This window comes from Arachis stenosperma, chromosome 3 (genome assembly GCF_014773155.1).
Source record: "Arachis stenosperma cultivar V10309 chromosome 3, arast.V10309.gnm1.PFL2, whole genome shotgun sequence".
In the NCBI taxonomy this organism is placed as follows: Eukaryota; Viridiplantae; Streptophyta; class Magnoliopsida; order Fabales; family Fabaceae; genus Arachis; species Arachis stenosperma.
The window spans coordinates 162,188,448-162,199,242 of NC_080379.1; the positions used below are offsets into that span (position 1 = coordinate 162,188,448).

The 10,795-nt window shown below is 35.0% G+C and overlaps 2 protein-coding genes and 1 non-coding gene across 3 annotated transcripts; 1 reads left to right on the forward strand and 2 right to left on the reverse strand.

The window, feature by feature from the left end:
• Positions 1–404: 404 nt before the first annotated feature.
• TRNAV-AAC (transfer RNA valine (anticodon AAC)) lies at positions 405–478 on the reverse strand. Its single transcript has one exon. It is a non-coding gene; the product is annotated as a tRNA-Val (tRNA).
• A 117-nt stretch (positions 479–595) lies between these two features.
• On the forward strand, positions 596–6,503 carry LOC130967586 (uncharacterized). Its single transcript, XM_057892515.1, has 9 exons — positions 596–1,031; positions 1,372–1,530; positions 2,226–2,300; positions 2,911–3,006; positions 4,058–4,147; positions 4,234–4,377; positions 5,202–5,309; positions 5,967–6,018; positions 6,102–6,503. Exons 1-9 carry the CDS (start codon positions 696–698, stop codon positions 6,128–6,130), a joined length of 1,089 nt encoding a protein of 362 aa, XP_057748498.1. The 5' UTR covers positions 596–695; the 3' UTR covers positions 6,131–6,503.
• Positions 6,504–7,741: 1,238 nt separating this feature from the next.
• LOC130965239 (ent-kaurenoic acid oxidase 1-like) lies at positions 7,742–10,260 on the reverse strand. The gene is made up of 8 exons (XM_057889976.1): positions 10,219–10,260; positions 10,078–10,132; positions 9,540–9,725; positions 9,097–9,450; positions 8,920–8,998; positions 8,689–8,795; positions 8,095–8,175; positions 7,742–8,032 (listed from the first exon to the last, which is right to left on the reverse strand). Exons 3-8 carry the CDS (start codon positions 9,723–9,725, stop codon positions 7,919–7,921), a joined length of 921 nt encoding a protein of 306 aa, XP_057745959.1. The 5' UTR covers positions 10,078–10,132; positions 10,219–10,260; the 3' UTR covers positions 7,742–7,918.
• Between the last annotated feature and the right edge of the window lie 535 nt (positions 10,261–10,795).

A 10,795-nucleotide genomic window follows, 5' to 3' on the forward strand; every position in this document is an offset into this window, starting at 1 on the left:
TGTAGTATACTGTGGCACAAATCAAATTATATCAAACGCATCCAAAGAAAAACATGGACCATCATATGCAAAAATTGAATGTGCAATCGTGTGTGATTTACTAGCCGACGAAGATATATGCTTGACAGAATTTAGTGATGAAAAAAAGGTTGTAAGCTAATGGTAAGATGTGGGCATGTACCAATTAGTGCACACACATGGGGAAAAAAGAGTGCCACTGGTGCCTTATTGGGTAACCGACATGTGAATACCGAAAAGAGAAAAAGTAGTTAGAATAAAATTATTGTATTAAAAAAAAAACCACCACGTTGGGCTTTTGTGAGAAGCTCATTTTTTTTTTTGGTCATGTGAGAAGCTCGGCCGTTAAATATAGGAGAGCCCAATTTGGGACCCAATTAAAAAACTGGCGTCGCCCGGACTCGAACCGGAGACCTTCAGTGTGTTAGACTGACGTGATAACCAACTACACCACGACACCTTAGATGTTTGTTAGCTGAGTTTATATACTTATTTAAAAACAATATGAGCCTAGCCCATCTTAATTGAGACCAAAAAAGCCGCCAAAAACAAAAACCCCAGGCCTGAGACCTCAGCTAGCTACAGTCTCAGCATCGTGCACATTCTCCCTCACTCTAACCAGTAACCACCGCTTCGCAGGGGAAGGAATCGGTTGCAACTAACCCTGCAGCTGTGTCATGAACTGCTTCTCCAACCTCTCATCCTACACTGCCGCCGTCCTCGCTCGCTTCCTATCCAGCCGCCGTTCCCTCTGCAACTTCCCCATTAAGCTAACTCTTCCTCCTACTCTCTCTCCCCACTCTCAATTCGTGCTCGCTAGGTTTCCCTCTCGCTGCTGCTACTCCTCCTCCTCCTCCGCCAAGAAAGGCCGCAAGAAGAAGGTGGTGGAGCCTGAACCTGTGGCGTCTGTTATGGAGCACGAGGAGAAGGACGCCTTCTTTGTGGTCCGAAAAGGGGACGTTGTTGGAGTATATAATACACTCGTTGATTGCCAGTCTCAAGTTGGATCCTCTGTAATTATTCTCTTTTGGAACCCTATATTATCTATAATGCTCTCTTATTCATGTTTCTAACAATTAGTTTCTATTGTTGCTACTATTCGAATTGCTTTTTGTTGTTTCCCCTTTTTAGATAATTATTCTCTTATCTGCTTGTAACCTTCTAGCATGATTACAATGGGTGGTGTGGTTAATTTATCTGTTTTATTGGACAGGACACTAGTGGCGATTTATGTGGTTGTTTTGTTTGTGGTTCTTGTTTCCCATGACAATAGTGAAATGTAGAAGGAATATTCAAAGGCTATTGAGAATGAGGTATTGACTTTTCCCATTGTGTTATTGTCTTGCCTTTCAGGTATGTGATCCTCCTGTTAGTGTGTACAAGGGATATTCTTTGTCGAAGGACACTCAGAATTATCTTGTTTCGCGTGGACTCAAGAATGCCTTGTACACAATTAGAGCTGCTGATTTGACAGAGGATTTGTTTGGCATGCTTGTTCCTTGCCCTTTCAAAGTATGTAACTTTTCCCTTGTGTTCAATATTATTTTCATTTTGTCAAATCTGTTACTTCTTGCCTGACCAACATAGCATGCGAAGAAAGTTAGTATAGCTGTTAGTTGAAGGTATTCCATTATATTAAAATTTATATCCACTTCTAAGTTCTACTGATACTATTTTTTCTCTTGTCCATATTATTTATCATCTTTGATCCCAAGCTTATATTGCATCCTTAACATTAATTTTGAATTGAAGGTCTTGGCCAAGTTTTGATTCAGAGTAATTTGAGTTGATAGTTGAATTTGCTCCAAGGTTGTGTAAAATATCTATTACATTCATATTAGAAGGGTATAGATGACTCTTATGGGACATGGGAGTATTTCCTGTATGGCCTGTACACTTCTATACTCTTGCAAGATAATATTTTCCTGTATGGCTTAAAATTCTTTCTTTTTCATTGATATGCTCTGTTACTTTTTGATAGAGATTAGAAATCCCCATTTTATCATGTATTCTTATATACTCATAGAAGGATTAGGTAGTGGGAAGTTGTATGTTCTGTTAACATATCATCTAGATTTATGGCTGACACATTGCTGTTTTCTTCATAAAAGCTTATGCTTTCTCCCTACATAGTATGTACCCTCTAAATACCATTTAAATAAGTACGAGGTTTATTCATTAAGCTAATCATGGATTATATGTCTCAGGATCCTGCTTCTATTGAAAGGGCCACTTCAAGTAACGATGTATCGAAAAAGAGATCTGTTGAAGTAGATAACGTGGTAAGTTTCCTACAATTTGGAAGTACATGGTTATCAAGAAGCCAAATATAATAACTACATGCCTAAAAATGTTATTTATGTCAAATATGTTGTAAATTTGTGTTAAAATTATCAATCCAACTTTCGTATTGAGAAAAGTTTGGATATCATTGTTATTATAGATATCTGAATTATGTTATCTCTATAACACCCATTACATGTCTCTACACTGTACTCTTTTATCTGTCCCTCTAACTTGAGGTTGCATTTTGCTGCATTGGTTCTTCGTTAGCTGGAAATTTATAATAATTGTCACCCATTTTCTGCCACATGGTATTAATCATATGCATCTGTGTAAATATATGGTAGTAAAGACGAGTAATAACGTGCTATGTATGTTGGCAGAAGTTTAACTTATATAAGGGCTTGAATTATTGTTTGGTAGTAATGTAATAAAAAACGCATACTGGACTTTCTGTACCAGATACTACACTTGTACTGGCATCATCTATCACTTTTTTTTTTTAAATTTCAAATTTTAAAATTCTGTGTTTCCTAACTGGATGCAGAGTTCAAACTTTTTTTTGGCACTTTTTTAAATCTATTTTTAAGACATTTCATTATTGCGTAGCAAAAGGTAACTGGAATGGCCTCCATCTCCGAAGATCCCTTCAGAAAGCAAGTCAAGTTAGATCATATTGCAGCAGCTGAAGAACCTTACGGAAATGTAAGCAGTAAAAGATAATATACTGATGCGCATGAATCCTTCTTTTTTTTTTTTGGTTGCTTGTTGCTACTGTTATTTCAACAATAACTACCATGCTTAAACCATGAGGGATTATAATAATTAAACTATTGAGTGACAGTCTACCAAAGTTACATCCACATGACATGTCACTTTCCTTTTATTTGAAAAAAAAAAGGTATTAAAGGGAATGATTGAATGGTGATGCTCTTAGGGTTTTTAATAAAATATTGACTAAAATGCACATGACACCATGTTAGTTCAGTTGGCTTATAAATAGTTGACAGTAGTTGCATTTTATATATAAAATATCAAGTGACACACATGTTACACTATTTCCTTCACATCATTTTATGCATAGTTTTTTTGCCACTTTGCAACGTTATAACCCACATTTGACCAAGGCAATAATTTATCGTCTGTCCACCATGCACTGGGCAGCATGAGATGTTGATAAGTGACAGGCCCTTACTTGAAAGTCTATATGAGGAGAAGAGCGAGGGATGATGGGCCAACAGCTCAAGTTGTAAATCCAGCAATAATTTAATAAACTAGGGATGGGTAGTCAGGAATGCATTGGGGGAATAAATATCTGCTATAAGAGTAGTTAGAGCCTTGGAGATTGTTCAGTTGGTTGAGTACAGTTAGCTCTCGGAGAGTTGGAAAATCCTTCCAAATTAGGGAACAGTTAGCTCTTGGAGAGTTTGAGCCGCATTGACCAAGATCAGTTCAATAACACAGTGACACCTCTTTCATCACTTTCCCTCTATACCGGTTTCATCAGAAGCACTATTCATTGGTTAAACTCGAATAGATTGCTAACTCTTTTATTAGAAAGAGGAGAAAGAAAATGCAAATTCAAGTTTTATAGGGTGATCTCAAGTAGTCCTATTGAATATTGATGTTCTGAGTGAATTTTTCTTATTAACTTAGGATTCATTTGATTTTGTGATGCTTTTAAATCTCTTTTTTGCTTATAGAAAAAGTAAAAATAAAAAGAAAATCTTTATAGTCATCTATCCCTTTGTATCAGACTTGCCTTCTTGAGTTCGATGGTGCATCAAAAGGAAATCCTGGAAAAGCCGGTGCTGGGGCTATTTTGCGTTCTACTGATGGAAGTGTGGTATACATTTGATGTTGCTGTTTATATATGTATCATTTTTTACAACCCTTAATCCCATTAGCTATTATTAGTTTATTACTTTAAAGATTTGTAGGTTGCGTGAAGGTGTGGGTATAGCAACATGCAATGCTGCTGAATATCGTGCAATGATATTAGGAATGAGATATGCTCTTAAAAAGGGATTTTCTTCTATCCGTATCCAGGGCGACTCCAAGCTTGTTTGCATGCAGGTTGGCCATCTTTTATGCTTACATCAGTTAGTTTATTCTGGTATACATGAGCTATTTTTGTCGTTTCCTTATAGTTTGCATCTAACGGCTCCTTTTCTTCTCTGTATTTCAACATTTATGTTCTGATCTTAAAGACCTCCTGTTGTCTGTTTAAAGACTGTCTTAGTACCAAAATAATAATAATAATAAAAAACTGTCTTCACCAATGGCCTTGTAACCTTGTGGCACACCCAACTTCCTTGAGAAAGACTTGATGTGGTGTTTGACTTACAGTGAATTTCAATACTTACTTTGATTTGAGCTGACCTTTCATCATCCTGCTCACCAGGCTTTTGGATCTTTGGTTAACCAAAAAACAGTAACCTTTGCTTTTGTTAGCAATCATCGTAACTTTAATTTCAACCCATCAATTCTTGTAGCTCTTAAATTTTAGCATGCTTATAAACATTGTATACTTGCGTCTTAACAAGTTATAGGATATGCAGGCATGATGCATCACCACACTGGTGACTGATATTATCAAAATACTGACACTAGTAAACTACAAATCTTTTACTTTGGGACTTGATAATGAAATAACCCACTGGGTGCTGAAGTCAGTTATTTTTAAAGCAAATTATGGGTTAATGACATGGTGGGAAACCTGAATTTTAATTTGAAAATATCCTCTAGAGTCTAAATAGAAGAAAAGTATATGATTTCATCTATGCTCTTCTTTTTCTTTATCTTTATCCTAGTTTCATTTGCAACTAAATGGTTACCAATTTCTATAATTTGTAGTTTTTCTTCCCCTCCCAATAATCTCATGCTATTGAATCAAACAGATTGATGGTTCATGGAAGGTCAAGAATGAAAACTTATCTACATTGTATAAGGTGGCAAAAGAACTCAAGGATCAATTTTCTCTCTTCCAGATCAGCCATGTTTTAAGGGTAGGTACTATTGACTTAGCTATTGGTATGTCTGTAATGTTTTGGGCTTTTTGTTGAACTCCTTGGTCTTGTAAAGTGATCAATAAAGAGAAAATCCCTATAAAAACATCAACAAAGGAAATAGACGTTTACTGTAAAATTGATTTATTTAACAATCCAATAACATAATGCTTTTTGTAGCCTCCTAAGGGTGCCAATTTCCCTACAAAAAGACGTATTTGTGTAAAACACAAATGAATTATAGGAAGCTGTTCAACCCAGGCTATTATTTCTTAACTGAAAAACCAATGGTATTGTCTCCTTAGTGATTAAGATTCGTTTTACTGAATTCTATAAGATGAACATTGATATTTTGGTAGTTTTTTTATGTTTATCTTTATTTATTTATTTATTTATTTTATATAATAACGTAATGGCTATTATTTCCTGGATGCTTAATATTACCCCAGAAAGGACATTAAGGTTAGCCATGTTCTGAATTCAGTTTGTTGAGTGTTGATGAAATTCCGGTTCCCCTTTTAGTAATCATTTATCTAATAAATCACTTGTTTCCTTTTAGATATTTCTGTGTTTCCAGAATAGCATCTTTTATCATGTCAGTGAATGGATAAGAATTATTCTTTAATTTATGAAAATAATTTTGTTTCCCTTGTGAAGAACTTGAACTCTGAAGCTGATGCGCAAGCAAATTTGGCAATCAATCTCGCTGGTGAGTCCTTCTCTAATTCGTAGATTACTTCAGCTCCAAGTATATACCTGCATTCAATTTTGAAAACTTTCTCTGGTATACAGATGGCCAAGTACAGGAAGAATGTGTGTAGATTAATTCAATCATGCTAGATTCTCGTTATGTCTTGCGTTTGTAGCTGACATATCTACAAATTGCAGAGTAGTGCCAGCGGTCTTTAAATTAGTCCACCTTATCACTTGAATCATTCTGATTTTGATGGTAAGTTGGTAACTATTAGCATTAACCTTTTCAATAGAATATGTGGGACTGAAAAGTGCTCATTAACATTCTTGGGAATATGGAAGGACAGAAACTCGATTCTTCCTGTGTTTCGTACACGATTCTTGTTCAGTTATACTTGCAAATTGCAATGTACATTTCTAGCCGTAATGTGTGTCTTGTAATTTTAAGTTATTGCGTGCATCAAAGAGTATCCGTTAATGCAATCGACGTTCATCGTTAAACATGGCCGATTGTAATTATTTGTGCTATTAAAACCTTTGATATGATCATGCGTAGTTAGTCACCATCCTGCTGCCGATGTTGTGTTGGCCTCTTGGGTGTATACTGCTTATTGCTTTCGCAAATCTCAGTGCTTTCTTGCTTCGAGCTTTAGAGAGGAAATGGCATGATTATATTACATGAGATAATAAGATAGGTAAATCTTTGAGGAATTTTGCGACAGACTTGGAAAATAAAGTCTTTCAGAAAATTTTGCGATGGTTTATATGTCTCTGAAGCGAAAAAAAAGTATACGCCTGTCCTTTGAAAAATTGTAACAGTAGGGTTATGAGTCCCTAAATGAAGAATGGATCATGTGTTATTAACATTATTTCGATCTGATAAGTCCATCACAAATTTTTTTCAGAGATGTATTTGATATTTTATTTTCTGTAAGGCCTATAAATCTATCGCAAATTTCTTCAAGAATTTAGTTGTCCTATTTCAACATTATGTGCTAGTAACATTATTGAATGTCATCCCCCACTACGTAATTATATCTCGTTTAACCAATAACCATGCGCTGAATTGATATCTCTGCGATGTTCAATGCTGAATAAAATAATTCTATATGATACGCCTTTTTGGCATCATGATAATGGAGAAGACGACGCACTACAAGAAAACACCCATTCAGGTACACTTGAAAAGTGTAGCCAAAAGTGAAAAAAAATGATGCCTTAGGCTATGGCTACGCTTTTTGGGCTACGGCTACGCTTTTTGGAGTGATTCCTATTCGGCCGTTGTCTATTCTCAAAGGCTACGCTTTTCTGCACCAAGGGCTACGCTTTTGGCTTTTGAGAATAGGCTACGCTTTTCAAGTGATGCTGTCCAGGACCAAAGGCTACGCTTTTCAACTTTCATTTTTCTAGAATAGGCTACGCTTTTTAACACTACTACATCACTTGTAAAGCGTAGCCATATTGTATACCATAGCTACTTTTTATAAGCGTAGCCTTAGGTCCCACTTTTTTTGTATACTATAGCTACTCTATATAAGTGTAGTCTTAGGTCCCTCATTGTTTTTTTTCTATATATATATATATATATAATTCTAATAATTTTTTGTACAACATAATATTTAATAATATGATTATATATATAATTATGTATTTTTAATTAAATAAATTAAATATTATAAAATAAAAATAAACACACAATTATATTAAACTAAAAAATATTCTAGCAAAAGACAGCAAATACATTCTAAAGATTCACAAGCACTGTAATGTTACAATATATTAGTACATTACAGTATATTAGTACATAAAACAATGGATCCAACTATCCAATTGAACAATCATTCAACAATAGAGTAAAAAAAAAATGAAACATGTCTAAACTACTACTTTCCATGTATCAATGAATATAAAGAGGATTACAAATTATTGTTGTATTTTGATATACTGGATTCGCACAATGCTTGCTCCTCTATTTCAGGATATCTCGAATCTTTCTTGGCGGTACTTTTATTTGATGCTGCTGCAGCCATCTATCAAAAGAATCACTAGTTGAGTTCTACAACAATATCAGAAAAGTTAGTTTAGTTCATACCTCTTCAGATTGCGCTATCATGCTTGGAGGACTAACAGCTAAATAAGCATAAGCCATTAACTCCAATAGCCAACCAGAAATCTGTATTGGAAAACATTGAGATCTGACCAAAAATAGAACAAAATAAGTTGGTAACAATTAAAGTTAAAAGTATTCATCGGAATGATATCTTAAAGGCATATCAGATAGTATAAAGTCATCAAGAGAGAGTAAGAAACGAAAGGTTATGGGCTTATGGCCATTATGAAAACAGAAGCTATATCAGTAAATAAATAAAATTCTAAAAAATAACGAATTTGCTTAAAAAAAATGGTAGTACATTTAGTTATTTTTCATTAGTGTTCCACAGTTCAAAAATGGATATTTTTCATTTAGTTATCCTTCAGAAGACCAGAAAATCAGAACCCAGATTTCATAACCATAATAAAAAAACTATATGAAAATTATATGGGAGCATAACAGCAATAAAAAAATGTCTATGTATAGATTCTGTTTACCCTGGTTGATTGGCTTGTTTCTGAAATGCTACATATATCTAACTCCTATTTGAGAATAGCATGTACAAAAATATTATAAAGTATATATAATACTTACATCGAATCTTGAAGGATCAAATATCCTTAGATTAGGATAAACCTGAGGGTCTTGGTGAATAGCCCTATACCAAACAAAAACCTTCCAACCTTTGGGAATAAGAAAACCTACACCATATATCAAAATGTAAATGATTCATCACTCTTCATCATTCTTACATGTATCTAAGCAATAATAATAACCATTATTAGAACCAAAAAATATAATTTTACAGAAACAATTGGGACTAACCATTCAGTTTGACATCACGCTTTGCCTCCCGAAATGTCATTAAAGAGAAGGTAATATAGCGCATAGTTTCATCAATTGCCTACACATACAGATGCATTATAATTATAAATATGAAATTTTCCTTAACACAAGATAACATAGCTTGTATAAGAAAGTAGTAAAAATATATCTTATCACCTTAGAGAGGAAATCCATCTGCCTATATTCCTTTATTGTCATACTCTTCTGATTTGCTGGCCTCCGCTTTACGATCTCTTCCTGTTCTTGCTTAGCCTTTTGGAAATACTGAGGGTGCTGTTGAAGGATCAAAGTAGCCCACATGGTAGTGTGTCCAGAAGATTCATGTCCAGCATTCAAATACATTATCATAATGTCAATCACTTCATCATCAGCCAATTTCCTACCGTTCTCGTCTTCAGCATCAATCAGTTGATCCAACATATCTTTTGCTGTTTTGTTTGGATTTTCTAACTTCTCCTTTCTCCTCTCATTCACAACATTTTGAAATATGCTAACTAGATTCTTTCTAGCCTGAATATCACAGATCATATATATTAGTCAAATATGTATAATATAACATAAAAAGATTCTATTTAAAATGAAAAACATCCTGCATGCACCTTGAAGGCTTTGTGGAATGCAAAACCGGGAAGATCAATGCGCAAAGCTCTCATGCCATAGTTAAGCTTAGTGTATTCCTTTTCCAAAGCTTCCATAACAGAAGTGCTGGAGGTGCCAAGGAAAATGTGGATGATGATCTTGAAGGTAAGCCTTCTGAGTTCAGTCAGCAACTCAATTTGCCCCATCTTTGACCATTTTTCCAATTCGTTTTTCATGAGTTCGTCCATGAAAGCCAAGTACATGGAAAGTGGTTCCAAGCCAAATAATTAATATGCAACAAAAATAATTAACATGAAATCAGTAAACTACTCTAGACAAATGAATAATAGTCCCCATTAGTACTTGATTTTTGTTTATTAGAACATTACCATTTACCACTACAAAGTAAACAGTGCTGATTAAGAAAGCAACAATCATTCACATACAGATCCAAGAATCAAACAGCTGACTGGTCAATAAGCATACTAAATGGAAAGGTTTCTGCCATTTAATCACCAAATACAACTAAAATCAATATCTAACTATTCTAACCCTTACCTCTTTGTTGATCAAATACACAAGACTTGTCCCTGTTTTTCTCTTGAGCCCAAACCTTAACCGTTCCAAGAACCAGAATTTTAGTTACATTTCACAAGGCCATTCGACCAAATTAAACACAGAGGAGAGAAAATCACTCACCTCTCTTTGCTTGTGGTGGTAGTTGTGTTAACAGAAATTGAATAAACTGAAAAAAAAGGAGCAAGAGAATTATCAGAATTTTGAATTAGAGGAGAAAAGAAAGAAGATGAAGTCGCTGTCCTCACCTAGCAAAGAAACTCGAAGAACAGTTGGGTGAGTGGAATGCAGCTCCCTCTTAAGCTTTAGTCAGCTCCTTCCTTGGCCATCATTCTCTTTCTCTTGGTGCTATGGTTGATGAAGAGCCAAAAACTTGAAGAACGCTCCTGTTTTTGCTCCCTGGTGCTTTGGCTATTCCTCTGTTCCTTGCCCTCTCTCTACTGTCTGTGAATTCATGAGGGAGACAGACAGAGACAGACAGAGAATGGCCCTCCATTCCTCCTCTGATTTCTGAACGTGAAATCTTGTTGACCCTGCCATTCAATATTCAATATTAGGGCAATCACTTGATAAACTTTGACTTCACTAGTTCACTAGTTCACCATCTACACCCACATTTAGATCCTTCTGCAACTCACCTGATTAGTACGACCATTGCTATACTTATGAACAATACTTATCTTCAAGAAATGGAAAAGAG

What these genes read in the sequence shown, in the direction of transcription:
- LOC130967586 (XM_057892515.1), top strand. Translation starts at nt 696, where the DNA reads ATGAACTGCTTCTCCAACCTCTCATCCTACACTGCCGCCGTCCTCGCT. An exon ending in TTGTTCCTTGCCCTTTCAAA is followed by an intron (nt 1,531 to 2,225) that starts GTATGTAACTTT and finishes TATATGTCTCAG; the next exon opens with GATCCTGCTTCTATTGAAAG. An exon ending in CTGTTGAAGTAGATAACGTG is followed by an intron (nt 2,301 to 2,910) that starts GTAAGTTTCCTA and finishes ATTATTGCGTAG; the next exon opens with CAAAAGGTAACTGGAATGGC.
- LOC130965239 (XM_057889976.1), bottom strand. Translation starts at nt 9,725, where the DNA reads ATGGGGCAAATTGAGTTGCTGACTGAACTCAGAAGGCTTACCTTCAAG. An exon ending in GCGTGATGTCAAACTGAATG is followed by an intron (nt 8,796 to 8,919) that starts GTTAGTCCCAAT and finishes TATATGGTGTAG; the next exon opens with GTTTTCTTATTCCCAAAGGT. An exon ending in TTGATCCTTCAAGATTCGAT is followed by an intron (nt 8,176 to 8,688) that starts GTAAGTATTATA and finishes TTTCCAATACAG; the next exon opens with ATTTCTGGTTGGCTATTGGA.